This window comes from Rattus rattus, chromosome 5, assembly GCF_011064425.1.
Source record: "Rattus rattus isolate New Zealand chromosome 5, Rrattus_CSIRO_v1, whole genome shotgun sequence".
Lineage (NCBI taxonomy): Eukaryota > Metazoa > Chordata > Mammalia > Rodentia > Muridae > Rattus > Rattus rattus.
The window spans coordinates 27482103-27501216 of NC_046158.1; the positions used below are offsets into that span (position 1 = coordinate 27482103).

At 46.5% G+C, this 19114-nt stretch overlaps 1 protein-coding gene across 1 annotated transcript in view; it reads left to right on the forward strand.

Moving 5' to 3' along the window:
* Nucleotides 1-1891: 1891 nt before the first annotated feature.
* Kif5c (kinesin family member 5C) overlaps nucleotides 1892-19114 on the forward strand; it is a 149573-nt gene continuing 132350 nt past the window's right edge. Inside the window, exon 1 of the mRNA XM_032903267.1 lies at nucleotides 1892-2104. Within this exon, the coding sequence (XP_032759158.1) occupies nucleotides 1979-2104 (126 nt within the window). The 5' untranslated portion in view covers nucleotides 1892-1978. The remainder of the gene's footprint in view (nucleotides 2105-19114) is intronic.

The following is a 19114-nucleotide window of genomic DNA, read 5'->3' on the forward strand; positions in this document are numbered from 1 at the left end:
GATTCAAAAGTTAGCGTTGACAAAGTCCGATGGGCGCCAGCTTCGGCCAAAGCATTCTTGTGAGAGCTGGGAATACATCAGTTTCCTTTCAGGATCTTTCGTACCATGAAGTTCCTTCGTAGAGTTACAAAGCCTTTGACTCTAGGTCATTGTGCTAGAGGTAGATGCTAGGCTAATCCCAGGCAATTCATAGACCTACCATGGTAGGTTTCAAATTCCGACTTTGAAAACCCATCCATCCTCATCTCAATTGGAGAACGACGTCCACAAGCTGTTGGCACTTAGTTTGCTGATAGGTGGGAATGCGTCTTGAGTAAGAACAAGGTCAGTGGGGGGGGTGGGGAGGGGACACCCATAAGGAAGGGGGGAAGGGATGTTTGCCTGAAACCGGAAAGGGAATAACACTTTCGAAATGTACATAAGAAATACTCAAGTTAATAAAAAAATAAATAAATAAAAAAAAAAAAAAAAAAAAAAATGAAAAATGAAAAAAAAAAAAAAAAAAAAGAACAAGGTCAGTGCAGGAACCATGGTCTGGAAGGCAGTCCCAGTGCCTGCCTTTTCTCTGGCTTGGCTGTTTAGTCATTTCTTGAATAAATTAGCAAAAACAAGCTGTATTCTGCTAAGTTCTCCATTTGTGTCGGCGGCTTTGGTCATGTTCTTGTCAACTGTCATAGGGCCACCAAGATGCCTCTTCACTGTTGGGTGGGAATGGGACAGTTAGGCAGAGCAAAAATAGTAGAAACAAAGCAGGACTCGTGGGATGGAAGAGGTGACAAGAAGTTCATTACCTGTTAGATCGTAAACATCAAGGGCGTTATAGGAGAGGAGGGGGCCTAAATGAGTAGCGAGAACAGTGACTATGAGGGCCTGGGCCTGTCTTGGATTTGATCTTCTATACAATCTGATAGTTTCTGCAGGACTCTAAACATAATTAGAAATTGAACTATGATTAGTTGTAACTGAGAGGTCTTGCTTTCTTTTTCCTTTTTTCTCGTTTTTTGGTTTTTGAGGTTTGTTTTTTTGTTTGTTTGTTTTTTGTCCCAAGTTGCCTTCTGAATGCTGGGATTCCAAGCATGAACCGCCATGCGACGCTGAGATGTTCCTGACTTAAACAACCAGCTTCAACCCTCAGGCTCTAAGGGGCATGCTAAATACGCGGGCATGTTGATTTGTTTTCTCACTTGGTTTTGCAGTGATAAAATCCTTGGTTTTGATCGGATATGAAGTGTTATCAATTACGTATGTTCAAGCATTTCCATTATAACTGGCGTCCATGCAAAACTCATTTCCTTCTTGCTTTCCTTAGAACTCTTGCAAAAACTCTACAGCATGGGGGAACGCTCTGTGACTGTTCAGTTGTACACTGTGTTGATAAGTAATTTTTCTTTCAGGAAAAGGTGTGAGTTGGTTTTTTATAGAGTTTAACTATGACTCCGATTCTGTTCTTGGTTTGTGGAAACACATCAGTTCTCTCTCACTAGCTAATCTAAGCCTTGCCCTCCTCCCACCTGCAGGTAGAGTGGCTGACTACAAGTCCCGGGATGCGCCGCGCTCACACCCAGGGCGAGGCGGATCTCTGCAGTGACGTCACCGTACCGAGGCGGGGCAGAGGGGCGGGCCTGGAGGTGCCGGAGCGCGGTGGTGCTGATGCAGGATGGCTGAGCGCGCCGGAGCCCGGGAGGTCTGAGCCGGGCGGGGATTGCTCCCTGAGCATCGCCTAGTCCGCCCGCCGCTTGGTCGCGGGCAGGTGGGCCAGGGCGCAGGACCGGGCTGGAGGTCAGCAGCAGGGCGGCCCAGCTGCTCTCCTTCCCGGCGGCAGAGCTGCTGGGCGTCCGGCGCAGGCTTGCGATGACCTGCTGAGAAGCTGCGGGAGGCGGCCTAGCAGCCGGCAGCGGTTGGTTCGCGGCCTCTTTGGTGGAGCTGCCCAGCCGGACCCCCTATCCCATCCCTGTGTCCCCTCCTGCCGCGGCCCGAGATGGCGGATCCAGCCGAATGCAGCATCAAAGTGATGTGCCGGTTCCGGCCCCTCAACGAAGCGGAGATCCTCCGCGGGGACAAATTCATCCCCAAATTCAAAGGCGAGGAGACGGTGGTGATCGGGGTAAGTGGCCTTGGTGTCTTGCCCCTCCTCCGGCTTTGCACCATTGCTTGAGTGGAGATCTTCCGGACGCTACCTCGGACATCCCAGCGGGGCTGGGCTCGCGGGTGAACCGTACGAGAGCCCTTGGTTGGTGACTCCCCCCATGGCGGTGGTGGCGCGGGGCGGCGGGGGAGTGCGAGGTCCGCCATTGTTCGCGGGTGGGGGCTCGGGTGGGCCTATTGTTCCCACTCTCGCCGCCGCGTGGGCAGTGTTTCTGCTTGCCAGCAAGTAGGGATGCCCAGGCCTTGGTCAAAGTGTAAGCTTTACAACTTTGCAAGATACATTCAGGCATTCCAGGGTTCGATTTGTCTCAAGACCTTAGTCAAAAATGTAGGGAGGAAAGGTGCAAGAAAAACAAAATCTCCTGGGTTTTGCATAGGCGGTTTCACCTTGCTCCCTTGTGGAAGGTGAGAGGTGTGCTCTTGGTGTCTTTGGGAGGTCTCTCATGTTTCCTGCTTCCTATCATCCCAATTGTCCTGGATTTGTGCTTTCTCTGTTGGACTCTCCCCAGCCCCCACCAGATCCTTTCTCCCTAGTGTCTGCAGATAGCCTCATATGCCTCGTTTAAGATGGAGAGAAGATTCTCCTCTGCTAAGAGAGGGAGTTCCTAAACAACCCCTCTGTGTCAAGAGCAGAAGTTACTTAAGCGAATCCAGGGTCTCCTTTTTGACCACCCTACCCCACCTTTCCTCTCACATTGCTTTCTCCTACTTAGCTCTCTCAATCTGGCTGCTGGAAAGCGGAGGGAATACTCCCTTGTAGTTCTTAAGAGACTACAAGGACCAACGGAAATAAACTAGTCTCGTCCGCTCCCCCTTTCTTAGCCTGCTCTCCCTAGAGTGTGTGGCCCATGGTGCCCTCTTTGTATTCGAGCCGCGTGGAGAGGGACTGAGTTAATGCGAGCCTTTAGGTCCCCACTGATACGTTCCTGGCATCCCGCTCCAGGCTGCTGATGCAGCCTTCCCGTCTCCAGCATTGATTAAGTGATGTCATCTCCATCACTGAGCATGCTCGGACTACCCCCTCCCCCCCATTCCCCCAGTGACTGTTGTATTTAGGTCAAGTGATTGACAGCTGACAGCTTTCTGAGTGTATAGCTAGAGAACACCTAGCCTTTTTCAAGCGCGTGCCCTGTGGTTCTTCATCCAGTCTGTCCCCAGCGTCTTTGGCAAGGTTGTCTGCTGCAGTCACTGCCAGTCACTGCAAACGCCTTGGACTAGCAAGTGCAGGTATTTTCCACCACCGAGGATTAGAGGCCAAGTCCTGGCTAGGGGGCTTCCTCTTGTATTTCGCTTAAGAAGCCCCCTCCTCCCCCCTTGCAGAATATGATCTCTTTCCTTCCTGTTTTCACGGTTATAGGAAAATGTAGAGCTCTGAATGCTCTGTGGATGGGCAGCCACTTACTCTGATATCTGACCTATGGGGAAGGAATGGGATTTCCTCCCTTTCGCTTAGGGTTAACTTGCAGAAAAGATGTGTGCTACAATTATTGATGAGGTAATTCTATACTTAATGGCATATATGGGTTAGTGATACATCCAGGGCAGCCTGGAGCTAGGGTTACAACTCCTAGCCTGAGAGGCCATCATTGTCTGATCTGCTGTTTCCTGAATGAGGTGTGGTTCAAGTGGAGTGGCAGTTGCTGGGGACTTCTAGTCCCTCCCTCTTGGCTTGTAACAATTTTTAAGCTAACAGTTGCTCAGGGCCTGAAAATGTTCTGGTGACCTTGTGTTTTGTTTTGTTTTGTTTTTGTCTTCTCTCCTGATGTTTTGAAGGGACTGAAGTTCCTCTCATACCTACCTCTGCTTCACTCTCCATCCTCTGCCTTCTCCTCCCCCACCTTCCTCTTCTTCTACAAGGACCAATGAAGTAGAGTAATAAACCCTCTGTGCAAAGCAGAGGTTCTTAACTTTAGCACTATTACTGTGAGGATATGCTTATTTACAGTCTAAGTGTACAAAAATAACACTAAGTTAAAGCAAGTAGACACAGACATTTTAACAGAAGTTAAGGCATCATACAGAAAAGCGTTATCAACTAGCCTGATGACTTCTCAGAGAAACAGACAATTTCAGGATCTTAGAGATTTCTCCAGTGTTAACCCTCAGACCCCAACACCCCAGGGTAAGAGTATTCCGATTTCTGATACCACACATTAGTTTTGCTTGTTTTTCTCAGCGTAAAACCCTACCGTAGGTTTTCTGTCATGCTTCTGGCAATGGCATTTCGACATGATGCTTGTCAAATTGGTCTCGTTTGTAGTGGTGTTTCACCATAGGAATATGCCTAAATTTTCTTAGATATTTTTGAAGAGGGTCTGGCTTTGACCGTAGGATCCTCTTGCTTGAGTTTGGGTGTGAGCCACCAAGCCCCGTAAGTAGCTGTTGAGAGATAGTTGGCCTGCATCCTTTTGGGGCTACACTGGATGGTGTGGCTCTGAATCTTGTTGTGTGCATCTTTTGATATTTGATATCATGAGTATATTGAATGGATCACTCTGAGATAATTAGTGTTGAGGTTTATGTTGGTGTGGCCTTAGGACCCTTCCCCTTACTAATTATTAACATAGATGCTACATAACCTGGCAGCATGTATGGTTCTTAAACATCGTGTGGAATGTCCCCAAACTGACAGTAGCATTTGTGACTCAGTTATAGGTAGAACTGATCTCAGTGGGTTTCTGATGAGGATGTCCAAAGAATGCAGAACTTAGACCTGTCCAGAAATCTCACTGTCAGTCTCAGCAGACAGAAGTAAAGGAGGACATTTGGTGGAGTTAGCTGTTAGTTCAGGTCAGAGATCTGAACGTTCTTAGTTTTGGAACAGAGATCATTTTTCCACCTTTAAAGTCCTGTTTAGTTCTTACGGAGTTGTGTATCAAGAGAGAAGAATTTTCAGGTGGAGTTTCTAGGTTTCCCTTTAAGGAAATGTGCAGTCTTGGGAGCGTCTCCTCACCATCCCTGCATTCTGTTTGGAGCTTCCATGCAAATCCTTCCCCTCCGCTGTTCCTCTGCGCCGACTTTCCCATCCACAAACCCTGTCTCTTCACTTTGAACAAATGAATATTCCCGACTTTCCTGTTGCTGTGGTAGAATGCCAGGACTCAAAGCTTCCCGTAAGAGTTTATTTGGGCCCTGGGTTCCGGAGGGAGAGTCCGTAACCGCAGGGGAGACACGGTAGCAGGTAGCTAGAGCAAGAAGCTGAGTGAGCTCAAACACAAACTCAGGCAGGGAGACCAAACCAGAAGTGAGAGTGAGGCTCTCACTGACTCTCAAAGCCAGTCCCCAGTGACAACTTTGTCCAGCAAGGCCACACCTCCTAAAAGTTCCATAACCTCTTCAAACAACCCCACCCACCAGAGACCAGATATTCAAATACATGAGCCCACAGGGGACATTACTTACTCAAACCAAACCATTACAGGGAACACATGTGTTCCCTTATATTATTATTAGTTTGATTACATATCTAGTGGTATTTTTAGCTACTAGATATGTACTAGATATACTACTAGTGATATTTTACTACTAGAGATAAAGACCATCCAGGTTTTGCTCTAGGGCCTCATTCATAGATGGTATTGCAACATTTATTGCTCTCTGTTAACCTGGAAACCTTTAATATATTTTTCATTATATCTCACACACACACACACACACACACACACACACACACACACACACACACAGTCAGAGGCGTCTTCCTCAGTTGTTTTCCATTGGCAGGGTCTCTCACTGAACCTAGAGTTTGCCCATCATGCAGGACAGGCTGACTATCGGGACAAGTGCCTGCCATTACACCTGCCTGCGTATGTGGGCACTAGGGGTTTATGTTGGCTCTTAATATTTGTGTAGTAGGCAATTTCCTGACTCAACTCTCCCTCCAGCCTCTACCTTGTTAGAGTAGCTTACCATGCTGATTTAATTTTATAAACAGGATGTAGGAAATAGTTAAAACAAACAAATACTCTGAGAACATTAATTCTACTTAAAGAGCTATAAAAAAATGGGAAGAAAATGCTGTGTTCAGCTTGTTGAAGATTGGGAGAGCTACTGACTCTGGTGCTGAGCCAGAGTGGGAGGGGAGGGTTCATGGCTCAAAAAGGGCCTTTTTCTTGTATCACATTAATTCTTCAGAGAAAATTACTGGATTTAGAGGATTTCTCAGAGGACACCTTCATTATCTGCTAAAGTCCTGGTGAGTCATTCATTACTGGGGGATCTGCCTCTCGATTTCGAAGCTTCTGTACTGATGGGAGTTCTCTGGGTTGGCCAGTTTCTACTGGTTCTTCAATATGGCCATACCCACCTCAGTTTCTTCTCCTTGGGTATTTCTGTTTGCAGTCCTGAGAACGTAGGCCTTGCTACACATGGATACTTTCCCCTGAGTCAGTGTCCTCTCTGAGAGTCTCAGAGTCAGTCACTAACCCTGACATGGGCGAGGAGAGTGACCTTGGGACCTAGGATCTTGCATTTGGTTTCCACAGTTGATGGACAGAGAAGGAAAGATGCCTGACAGACAAAGACTGGAGATTAAGGTGTAAAGAAATGGGACAGTACTTGGGAATTTTTTTTTTTTTGGGTCCATTTTATTTATTGATCCATCAAAGTAAGAATTAAACTATTCAGCACTAGACCTTAGTTAAGAGTATAATTCTAATTGAAAATAGTGTTTGATGACTCTTCCTTTAGGCTTATATCACTTCAGTAGCAAGTTGCCGAAATTTAGAGGCTTAGCATAACCCGGATTCATTTTGTCAATTTACACAGGTCAGAAACCCAGTAGGTTGGCTGTTTTCCCATTTCGAGTCTCTAAGTGTACAGACCTAACTGCTGGTGGGACAGTTCTTTGTCTATAGGATCCAGGCAGAAGCTATAGTTTTGCTCACTTGAAATTGGTGGGAGAAGTCAGTGGTTTGTAGGTCCACTCCATGATTATTTAAGATTTTCTTACCATGTTGTTAGATGATTAGTGTACTGGTTGGTTTTGTGTGTCAACTTGACACAAGCTGGAGTTATCACAGAGAAAAGAGCCTTCCTTGAGGAAAGGCCTTCATGAGATCCAGCTGTAAGGCATTTTCTCAATTAGTGATCAAGGTGGGGAAGGCCCCTTGTGGGTGGAGCCATCCCTGGGCTGATAGTCTTGGGTTCTATAAGAGAGCAAGCTAAGCAAGCCAGGGAAGGAAGCCAGTAAGTAACATTCCTCCATGGCCTCTGCATCAGCTCCTGCCTCCAAGTTCCTGCCCTGTGTGAGTTCCTGTCCTGACTTCCTTTGGTGATGAACAGCAATGTGGAAGTGTAAGCTGAAGAAACCTTTCCTCCCTAACCTCCTTCTTGGTCATGATGTTTTGTTCAGGAATAGAAACCATGACTAGAGAACCAGATTAACTATTCACCCTTCTATCTGCCACTCCTTGTCTTTCCTTTCTGTAATTTTGCTTTTGCCAGGTTGTCATAAAATGTTGAATATCTTTTTGAGTTTGTTTTTTTTTTTTTCACTTAGCAACTCTTTATGGTTTACTTCTGTTGTATACATCCCTATATAAATAGGTTTGTTGCTATTTTGCATAATAAATTTTTATTGTGTATATGGACACACCATAGCCGCTTATCCATTTGTCTTTCGAAGGGCATTTGGATGGTTTCCAATTGGTGTGATTATGAAGAGAGCCGCTATAGGCTTTTGCATATAGATTTTGTGTGAGCATACATTTTTGTTTCTCTTGGTTGAATGCCCAGAAGTGGGATTGCTGTATCATTTGGTAACTATATGTTTAATTCTCTAAGAAACTGCCAAAGTCTTTTTCAAAGTGGTTGGACCATTTTGCATTCCTGTCTAAAAGCGGTAACATTATAAGCCAAAGTTTTAAATAGCTTAGTCAGTCACTTTAAGTGCATGCTAAACTAGTGGTGTCTCAGTATATCAGCCCTTCGTCCCCTATGCTCTAAATTGAGAGATGTTTCTAGTTCCTGAAAATAGATTAGTAATTTTCTATAAAAATACTGTGTTAGATCGGAGTGCACGAACTCAGGGGAGAAATTAGAAGCTGGCACATACCCCTCAAGGGGACTCACTGTTCCCAGGGAGGAATATACTTGGTGCTTCATAATGAAGAGCTAATAGAGGCAGCTGGCAAGTCAGGCAAAACTGAGTACGGATACTGTGGTGGTTTGAATAGGTTCGGCTCCCATAGACTCATGTTTGAAGGCTTGACCCACAGGGAGTGGCACCATTAGGAGGTGTGACCTTGTTGGAATGGGTGTGGTCTTGTTGGAGGAAGTGTGTCACCGTGGGAGTGGCTTTGAGGTCTCCTATGCTCAAGCCATGTCCAGTGTCACACGTAGTTTCCTTCTGATGCCTGTGGATCAAAATGTAGAACTCTCAGCTTCTCGTGCCACCGTGCTTCCTACCATGATGGTAATGGACTAAACCTCTAAAACTGTAAGTCAGTCCCAATTAAATGTTGTCCTTTATAAGAGTTGTCTTGGTCACAGCAATAGGAACCCCAACTAAGACAGATACTCTAGATAGTGGTGGCACTTTTTCCAAGTGGCTTAACTTTTCTGGGCCTCAGTTTTCTCTTATTTAAAGTAGAGAGAATTGTACAATAGGGTAATAGGCTAAAATGAACTGGGCGTTGTGTGGCACAAGGAAAATGCCCGGTATTAATTGTCTGCCAGGTTTTCTATCCCGTGCATAAATCCCCTCCTTTCCGGAGTTAGATTTGTTCCTGCAGGTTCCTGCCTTACTTTGGCTCTCCCCTGGACACTCTTCCTGCATCGTAGCATCTGCTCACCCCTTCTTCTGCTTGAGTAGCCACTCTTCATGTTATTTGTGGAGGAGACCATGTTCCATCTTGTTATAGGCTCCACTAGCCGCTTCTTTATCTGAAGCAATCAGGTCCAAGACTGCATGCGTGTGTGTGTGTGTGTGTGTGTGTGTGTGTGTGTGTGTGTGTGTGTGTGGTGTCTACCCCTGCTGCATTATAGGTTCCGTGGGCAGAGGTTGCTTGTTTGTTTATTTATGTATTTATTTATTTAAGTGATTTTGTCTGCTTTACTGTAGGTTACAGAGTCACTTTGTAACTGTATTCTGACTGAAGTTGTTCTTTTTCTCCCCTTGGCAGCAAGTCTGCATCATACTGATTTCTGTGTTTCTTTAAATAATGTGGGAATCACCTTATTTAAAGGAGATATTCCTCTCTCTCTCCCTGCATTCCTACGGTCCAACTCTGCATGTTAAGAATGTTTTCCACTCTCTGCCCCCCATTTAAAGTTTGAACATGCTTCTATTTTTTCCCCATGTTCCTTGCATCATAGGGCTCACCTGTGTCTATTAAAAAAGAAAGAAAGAGAGAAAACAAAGAAAAAGAAAAGCAAAAACAAAAGCCTGCTCCAGAATGGTTTCTGTTGAGGGAAAAAAAAATTTCCCAGATGGGTCCAATTCTATCTTATTTCTTCCTTTTTTAAACAATTAAAAAAAATCTTATTTTTGTGGCTGAGAAAGTGCTCTCCATATCCACTTATTGCACATCAACTAAATTTCTCTTTGTAGAAATGTTACACACATTTGTGATCATTTGTAAATATGCAGAGACTGGGAGAGCACAGATGAAATCCATTCTAGCGTCTCTAGCCCCTAACATCTGTGGTCAGCCTGGGAGGGACGCCCAGATCTGCAGTTTCTTAGTGTGGAAATTGGCTGGCCTGTATTGAGTTCCGGCTTCCTCACTTGGAAGACAGTGATAGCAGCAGTTCCCTTGGGGGTGGTGGTGGTGGGGGTGGGGGTGGTGGTGGTGGTGGTGGAGGAGGAGGATGGAGATATAGCAGAGTGTGAAGCATTCAATCGACAGACGCAGAGGCTGGTATTAAGCAAGCATTCAGAAATCATTCCCTATACGGGCCAACTAGTATAGGGACCCTATACCAGTGGGACAGTCTCACCTTGGAAAACCCCAGGTCTTTCAGAGCTCCCTGGTGTCTGCAGGAGGGCCTGGGATGCTTCTGTGAGTCAGCTCACCGGCCTAGCCTCTCCCCTCCCTCCGGTGGCTCTCAACCTTCCTAACTCTGCAGCCCTTTAATACAGTTCCTCATGCTGTGATGACCCCCAGCTATAACACTGTGTTCATTGCCATTCATAACTCTAATTTTGCTACCATTATGAATTGTGATGTGGACGTCTTTGTTTTCGGATGGTCTCTTGGGGCTATGACCCACAGGTTGAAAACCTCCCCTCAATCCATGTTCCAGCTGTGCTGTATCTTGGCTCAGTGACCCTGTTGTCCCCTGTCCCCTACTTCCAGTTTCTTACACCTTCACACCCCCCAGGCCCAGAGGCTGCCCCCATAGCTTCCCTGCAATCATCTAATCCCCTTTGCTTCTGCTCCATCTGTACTTCCTCAGCTCTCTGAGTAGTCCACCTTGCCTGTTCCTGTCAGTAAGGAACGGTTAGCCCTTCCCTATATTTTCCCAGGCAGGCACAATACCCCTACTTTTCTCCCGTTGGGCTGAACACCCTGTGAATGCCGGGAAGACATGCTTATTCGTTCTGTTCTCAAGTCCTGGAATGATGCCAGGAACAGAGATGTTTAACGAGATGTCTGTGCAAAGACAGTCCCTCTTGCCAACCCGAGCCTGTGTTTATTTGCTGGGGACACAATCCTGACTTCTCTGGCTTTGGAAACACATCTTTCCTGCCTTAGCTACATTCGTGGTGGTTTTGTTATCATTGCAACAATAAGAATAGCTTGTCTCTGGACTGGGTGTGGTGGTGCTCACTTGCAATCCCAGAACTGTGAGGCTGAGGCAGGAGCATCTCCAGCTTGGGCTGTATCATGAGATTCTATCACAAAAAGAAAAAAAAATATAGTTTTTAATAGCTTTTGAGGGTGTTTTTTAAAATATATGCTCATTGAAAAAATTCAGATCATGAAAATCATGAAGGTAGCAAAAATCCTGACCAGGAAATCCCAGTTAACATTCCCTGTGTATACCTTTCCTCCCTGTATACTTGGTTTTAAAACAGATTCTGTTTCTAGTGTGTGTTCTAGAACCCAGCTTACTAAGTGGCTTACTTCAGACATTTGCATTTTGAAGACTGCTTACGGTTTTAGTGTTTTCTAATCAATTAACTGCTTCATACCGAGGGGTTTTCTCTACAGATGGATGTTATCCGCCTCAGCCCAGCAGCCTTCTTTGTGGCTTTGCCCAGTTGTTTTGGTAAAGTCTGTTTCTAGAGTTGAGACTGCGGCATAAAGGTTAGTTCTGACTGTAGCGTATCCTCAGTCTGCAGAGGGCAGCTCGGGATGGAGAATCTTGTCCTCTGTCTTATAGTCTTGCTTCCCTGCTTGCCCTGTGGAATTGCTGCCAGTTTGTCTCATCAGGCAGTCCTGTCTGTGCTAAATTAAATTCTTACCAGAGCGTGTCTTCGTCATGCACTGTTAAGCCCTGGATCCAGAGTGCGGCACTGTCTTCAGACTTTCAGTGTGAGTCATGGGGGTTTGTCGGAGGTCTCTCATCATTTTCAATATCCCAGAGGATGCTGCTTCTTCCGGGTGATCAAAAGCTAAATCTTTCTCTTGAGGTAGACAGAGATAGAGGCTAAGATTGTAGGAGAAATCGGATCAGGCCAGTGTCAGCCCTGGGAACTGGGGCACAGAGTAGGGCTCAAATAGTCTTCTCAGAAAGGCCTTAGGAAGAAGACCTTAGTTTCTTTTTCCTTGGTCGCTAGCCACTCTTTAAAAATAAAGCAGTAAGGGGTTGGGGATTTAGCTCAGTGGTAGAGCGCTTGCCTAGGAAGCGCAAGGCCCTGGGTTCGGTCCCCAGCTCCGGAAAAAAAAGAACCAAAAAAAAAAAAAAAAAAAAAAAAGTAAAAAATTCAAATGTCTATCAGAGCAATAAGACACAGGTGCACTCCCATGCGCTCCCGGACCAGGGTTAACCACCATCACCAAATAGCCAATCTTTTCCCTCGAGGCTCTCCTAACCTTTCCCATATTCTCTAAATTCCTTTAAGGTAGAAATCTTGAATTTCATGTAAGCTGATTCCCAAACTTCATTGCGTACCTCTCAAAAGTCAGGACCCTTTGATTTAACCGGAAACACCACAGTAACTAAAATACTACCAGTGAGTCCCCACTGACAAGGACCCGTTGCTTCATAAATTCTTCTGGAAAGTGCGCTTGGATTGGATTGGCAGGCACTGTTGATTCCAGTGAGGAGAGAGAAATGTTCTTGCCATGCTCACCTTGGAACAAGTGGGGGCTCTCCAGGGATCCATCCTTTGTGGAGGCAACAACATGCACCCAGCGATGAGGGCTAATCGAGGCTCCGAGCCAGCCCTGCCAACATTATCCGCTCTAATCAAGCAAGGCTGGAGGTGCTGTTACAGGGCAGCTGAAAAGCTTCAGGCCCTGACTTTGCCTTGCTGCTGACACTCCCCGGCTTGAGAGCTCCACGCTCTGTGTCTTTGCCTTCCTGCGGCACACTCCCGGGCTTGAGTCAGCTTGCGGAGTCGCCAGGACAGGCAAATGCGTGCCGTCTGTCTTCCAACCACGATACGCGGCCTGGTTTGATCAGCGATTCGGAGAGGCTCTTTCAGGTGTGGTTGGGAGATTTTCATCTTACCTTTTCATCCTTGGTGTGAATTGGGTATTGGGAAACACAGTTTCAGGGGGCGAGAGGGGTTATTCGAGAACGAAATGCACATAAGGCAAAGTAGTCCAGTAGTTTCTGTTTTCTCATTAAAAGACAAGGAAAATGGAGAAAAACAAATTCAGGTAATTTATGCTTTGAGACTTTGCAGAGTATGTTCTTAGGAGCCGCAGACCAATATCGTTTAGAAGCATTTCCTCTGAAGACCTTGCTTGGTTCCGTAGCACCAGACTGACAGGCCTCAGGGACCTGCTCCAGGCTCCATAACTGGCTTCTCTCCAGTTCCTTGCCCTTGGCCCAGAGCTGTCTGCTTAATTCTCTGGGGAGGTTGTTCTGTAGTTTTCCTCAAAACCTGTCTGGAACCTTGCTCCTCAGAGCTTATTGATTTCCACCTGGGAACTGGGGTAAAAAAACTGCTGCCTCTGACATCAGAAACTTGGGAGAGTCACTGGGGGAGGGACGCTATTTCTCCTATAGCTGCCACTTACCGCAAAGAGAGGGACAGATGCCCATCTGTTCGGTGGGTGTCTTGACCTCTCTGATTTCTGATGAACTAACGTCCTGAATCAGTTCTTTCAGTGTCTGACTTCTGTGGTAAGCTGAGGTAAACTGACCTCTGCAGCGTCTAGCTTTTTTGGGGCTGTTTCTCTCTCCTTGTTAACTGGCAGTCAGAGCAGCGCACAAATTCCAGGCCCAGCTGAGCTGTCTCAAGTTCATGCAGGCTTGGCCATCAGGGAAGTAGGGTGGTGGGAGAGAAAGGCGTGTTTCGTTCTCACCACCTGACCTTGAGTTTTATGTCTGTGTTGGGATGGTGGGTGCAGGGGCCCTGCCTAGGACATGACACATACTGTGTGTGTCATGGGATTCCTGTGGGACAAACCCAATGGAAGGGTGAAGTAAAGGAGCGGCTGAATTTTAATGGGGTTTGTGGTATTTTTGGGTTGCTGTTGCTAATGCCATCGTGATCCATTGAATTCATGATCAAGTAAGTTCATGTTTTAATATATATGAGAGAAACATTAGCCTTAAAAGAAAAATGTGTAGCTCTTTAGAAAGTACTCAACCAAACAGTAGAACCACTGATCTGTTTAGACGGGTAGGAAGCAGCCTCCTGTGGACTCTATCCTAGATACACAGTGGTTACTTGTTCATGCTTACTGAATTTCCATGGTAAACAGGGCTCTTGGCAAAGGCATCCTTCAAGATTTATTTTGTACATTTTTCTGATCTAGATATTAGATACTAAATGTCTAGATAATTGTCCAAGAGCATCTGCAAAGGGGAAAACAGATAATGACTGTCGCTTCGTAGCCATACGAAGCATATGGGGGCATATGGGGGGCATAGAAAGGTGAGCTCTGGTGCTCTCTGTCTGTCTGTCTGTCTGGATGAATCCTGTGACTTCCAGGCTCAGATAAAAAAATTGTCTCAGAAAGTAAGGTGGAGACAGAGCCCCCAAAGACACCCTGAGATGATCTCTGGCTTCGACACACGCAAGTGAATTTGTGCACCTGTCCCCCTACCCCCAAAGTCTATATGAACCAAATCTAAAGTAGTACAAGTAGATTATGGGGAATTTGATGTTAAATACATTCATTGTCACTCAAAATGTCCCCAAAGCCCTCTATATGAACCCCTAAATCTAAAGTAGGGTTGGGAGGAACACCCATAAGGAAGGGGGAGGGGGGATTAGAAACCGGAATTTGATGTTAAAATAATTAATTGTCAAAAAAAAAAAAAAAAGAATAAAAAAATGTCCCCATTTTTAAAGAGATGCTTTGAGCATTGTAACGTGTTTTTGGAGCTTTCCTCTGAGCTGCCCAGTCTGGTGGTCACTGGTCACATATGGTCTATTGGGCAACTTGGAATGTCACTCATCCATGTCGGGATGTTTGGTATTCTCAGGTATATACCAGACAATGAAGGCATAGTATTAAAAAAACACAACAAAACAACACTTCCCTCAACCAAGTCAACCAGCAAAAAAACCCCGCAGTGAAAGACATTATTAACAAGGATAAGATCCATTACACATGCAGGGACATTTTGGATGGAATGTGTTTGACTTCGTTTTTGCCTTATGAAGATGTGACGAATAGGAAATTTAAAATTGCACCTGGGGCTAGCATTAGTTCTTTCAAATGACATTGGCCTAGCATTTAGTTAGGTACAGTGTTCCGACTCTACAGTCATAGGATGTAGTTCCTTTCCAGTGTATTGAGGGCCTGTTGTGTACTCAGCTCGGTTAAGCTTCATGAGCCCCGCCAACAGGAAGGAAAAATGAACCCTGTCAACACCTGTCCAGAGAGGTGGAAGCAGAGCCTTGCTGAGGCTTGGCTCTCTGCTGGGGACAGCAGGCTGAGGGACCCCTTGTCCCTTGGTCTTGAGGAATCTAGTTTGCAAATGTAAATTTGGCTCCAACTACTTTGCAGTTCTCCCTAACCATTTTCTACACTTTAGTTTGTAATCACCCGTGTCCCTTCCGCTCCCATAATGCTGAGAGACTGAGGGTCGCTTTTGAGAAGTCCTGGGAGCAGCAGCCTAACAGTGCCCCTCTTAAGGACAAGGTTTTTGGGGACTGGTGACTAACGAATGAGAGCCCCAAAATGTGACTGGGTCCTATGGATTCTCGGAAATGCTACCATACTGCCTCGATTCCTGGCCTGTGGTCAGCCCTGCAGCAGCCTGGCAGCCAGAGTTTGGCAGGAACTCCAGGCCCTGGGAGCTCCTGGTGTCGCCTCCCCAGGAGACTCGCTCTCAACTCCCAGTGCTTAGGCAAGAAGCACCACAGTGACTGGAATCTGCCCTGTACCCTGTGGCTGCTTGCTTGGTGTAGGGGTGGTGAGATCCTTCGTCCCGGAAATGCATTTTCTATTATCATGGTGACTTCTAATGAGGCCACTCTGCCTATGCTTGGTGTAGGAGTGGGGAGATCCTTCGTCCCGGAAGTGCATTTTCTATTATCATGGTGACTTCTAATGAGGCCACTCTGCCTAGTGGGGAAAAGCGCCCGTTAGGAGCTGGACTGCAGCGGGAAGCCAAGCAAACCCTTTGCCACTCTGAGGTGCCTTTTCTTTGTTTGTGCATCTGTTGGAAGAGCTTGCCTTGAAGGTGAAGAAGGCTGCCCAGCTCTTTGCAGGAATCTAATTCAGTGCTGAAAATTGACTCCCCTCCCCCAGGCCCCTGGTATCTGGATCAATGCAGGCTTGATCGATCCTCTTTGTAAATGGTGGAAAACCACGAGTGCAATGCAGGCACCACAATAAAGCCACGAAAATCATCACCAATTTGCCATTTAATATTCCTATCCTCCCTTCTCCTGTTGGTTTGTTATTGTTAGAAAGTGTATACCAATCATGAATATAAGTAGCCCAGCTTCCATGCGGTATAATACCTTCAAATTGCTCCTTTTCAGTGGTTGCTTGATGCCCACTGTGATGACGTAGCAATCTACTAACACCGTCCCCTTTGACACTGAATTCCTCCTCTCGCACTTACTTTAGATTGTAGCTGCTGAGCAGCTCTGTGCATGGGGCTATTTTCACTTGTTCAGCTATTTCTACAGAATTTATTAACCAGAAGCAGATTTCCTGGGTCCAGTGCGGGGAACACATAAATCTGATCCTGTTAAATACCAGCCTATTGTTTTCCACAAAGCCTCTACTAATTCCTACAGCCTTCAGGATGTGTGACTGGCCCATCTGGCAGCAAATCCATTTCTGAAGGAAAGGAACTGAATTATTTGAAAGGGTGATTGGTATGGCCGTGGTCTGATGAAAATCCATAGGGATTTCCCCTTCCGTTCTTTGCTGGTGTGTGTGTGCGTGTGTGCGTGTGACTCCAACCTGCCAATAAAAAAGGACAGATTTGGGGCATCACTGTACTATATCCCCAGTATCCAATGGCTGACAGAACTGAGTGGAGGTGTCCATTTGTATTTACAATGACTCAAGGCTTTTCTCACAAATCCCCAGATTATTTTCTCCCATTGCACTGGATAAGCATTAGCCTGTATCCCGCAGCACCCATGGGAGTGCCTTATTAGGTGAGCTGGTGTATGCCATGCTGACCGAGGCGAGAATTCACTCTTCTGGACGGTGGAGTGACACTACACCAAAGAGATTTCTCCACATCTTGAAGGTTATGTGTCATCTAGGAACCAGCACTCTGGTCCTAGAAGAGAACATTTACTAGTCCTGTCTTCCAGGGGGTGCCACTGGGGAACCCTAGTGTGCAAAGGCAGCCAGATAAATAGAAGGAAGGCTTGTGAAGAGGTCCAGGCAGTGCAGGAGGTAGAGTGTGATGGGAAGGCTGCGGTCCTTCCCTGCTGCCTGTGTTCCCGCCCTCCCTCCCTCCCTCCCTCCCTCCCTCCCTCTCTCCCTCCTTTCCCAGAATACTGCTCTCTATTCCCTGGTTTAGTCACTTAAGCCCAGGGACCCTCTCTGCATCCTTAACTATCACATTGAGCACAGTTCACGGACAGCAGTTGGCTTGTGAAAATGTTATCTAGGACTTCGGGTCAATCATTACTTTCACGTTTGTTAAAGAAGATGCAAACCAAACGGCACGAAGGAGCTAAAGAGAAAAGAAGGGCCTGGTAAGCATTTTACAGAGGAGAAAAGGAAGACAATGGACCACTCCATGTCAAAGGACAGCAAAGCTGCCAGCAGCCACCCCCAGAAGCCCCTGTGGAGGAAGCAGTTAGAGACTCAGACAGCAAGGTCTTCAAAGTGGCCTTGAGGGAATGAAATTTGTCTAGGCCAATTTGTTTTTCTGCTGTGGCTTGCGACTGGGTTAGAAATAACTTCCACAAGACATTTCTTCAATGCCGCCTCCCTTGGCCCTCAGGCTCCCAGGAAGGAGGATACAATTAATATTTGCTTTCCACAATTTGGTGGCCGATGGTATAATATAGAACATCAATTTCCCATTGGTCCCAAGTGACTTTCACCTGTCGGATGCCTTTGACTTGATGTCAAAAGGATGAGCAAATCTCATTTAATCCAAGTTGCTGAGGGGTCACGTTGTTCTTTTTCCTGGAGACTGTAGATCAGCAAAGTCCCAGAATCTCATGCAACAGTGTGCGTTGTAACTGAGACCCATGCCACATAATGTTTCAGCGATGGTACACATGTCTCTGGGAGGTTATAGCACTGTGGCTGAGACTCGTCCAGCTTGGTATCTGGCCTATGCTGTGGCTCCTACACAATGGTAGCTTCAAACTAGGTTTGGCTTTTTCTATTACTGCTAGTAACTGGAGACTAAACCCAACACTCGTTCATTTTAGATAAACGCTTTCCCACTGGGCTACCCTCCCCACATTTTGAGGGAAGTAGAGCTGCTGCTGCTGCTGCTGCTGCTTCTGCTGCTGCTGCTGCTGCTTCTTCTCCTTCTTCTTCTCCTTCTCCTTCTCCTCCTCCTCCTTCTTCTTCTCTCCTTTTCCTTCTCCTCCTCCTCTTTCTTCCCCTCCTCCTCCTTCTTCCTCCTCCTCCTCCCCTCCTCCTCCTCCTCCTCCTCCTCCTCCTCCTCTTCCTCCTCCTCCTCCTCCTCCTCCTCCTCCTCTTCCTCCTCCTCCTCTTCCTCTTCCTCCTTCTCTTCCTCCTCTTTTTCCTCTTCTTCCTCTCCCTCCTCCCCTTCCCTCCTCCTCTTCCTCTCCCTCCTCCTCCCCTCTTCCTCCTCTTCCTCCTCCTCCTCTCCCTCCTCCTCTTCCTCTTCCTCCTCCTCCTCCTTCTTGGCATGTGTACACGTGTGATATATGTGTGCTTCCCTGTTACAGGACCCACGTGGAAATACAGCTACGCCTTAAGGAGTGTAGTCCATTTCTCCCTGGTACAGATTGCTTCTAGACTGCTCTAGAAAAGCTTGTGTGTTAAGGATTACTTCCCAGTGTGGCACTTGGGGTGTGGGGGGATGTTAGCAGCAGTAAGAGGTGGGACTTAATTAGAAGATCCTAGGTCACCGGAATGTGCCCTCAAAGAGATCTGTGCCACCTGTATTCATATTCTTTCCCTTGGCCATGTCCTACCACCACCACAAGCCCAAAAACAATGGGGCCAGTTGATGGTCTGACGCCTTTAAAGCCATGATCCAAAATAACTCTGTCTAGTAAGAGAGATAAGCAAACACAGGCACATTGGGACACACACACACACACACACACACACACACACACACACACACACACACACACACACTGCGAGAGCGAGAGCGCCAGAGAGAGACAGAGACAGAGAAGCAACACTGACACTGAATAGTTTCATTGAAGATGAAACAGGAATATGACAGATTGGCAAAGTGGTTTCATTTTGCAAGTAATAAG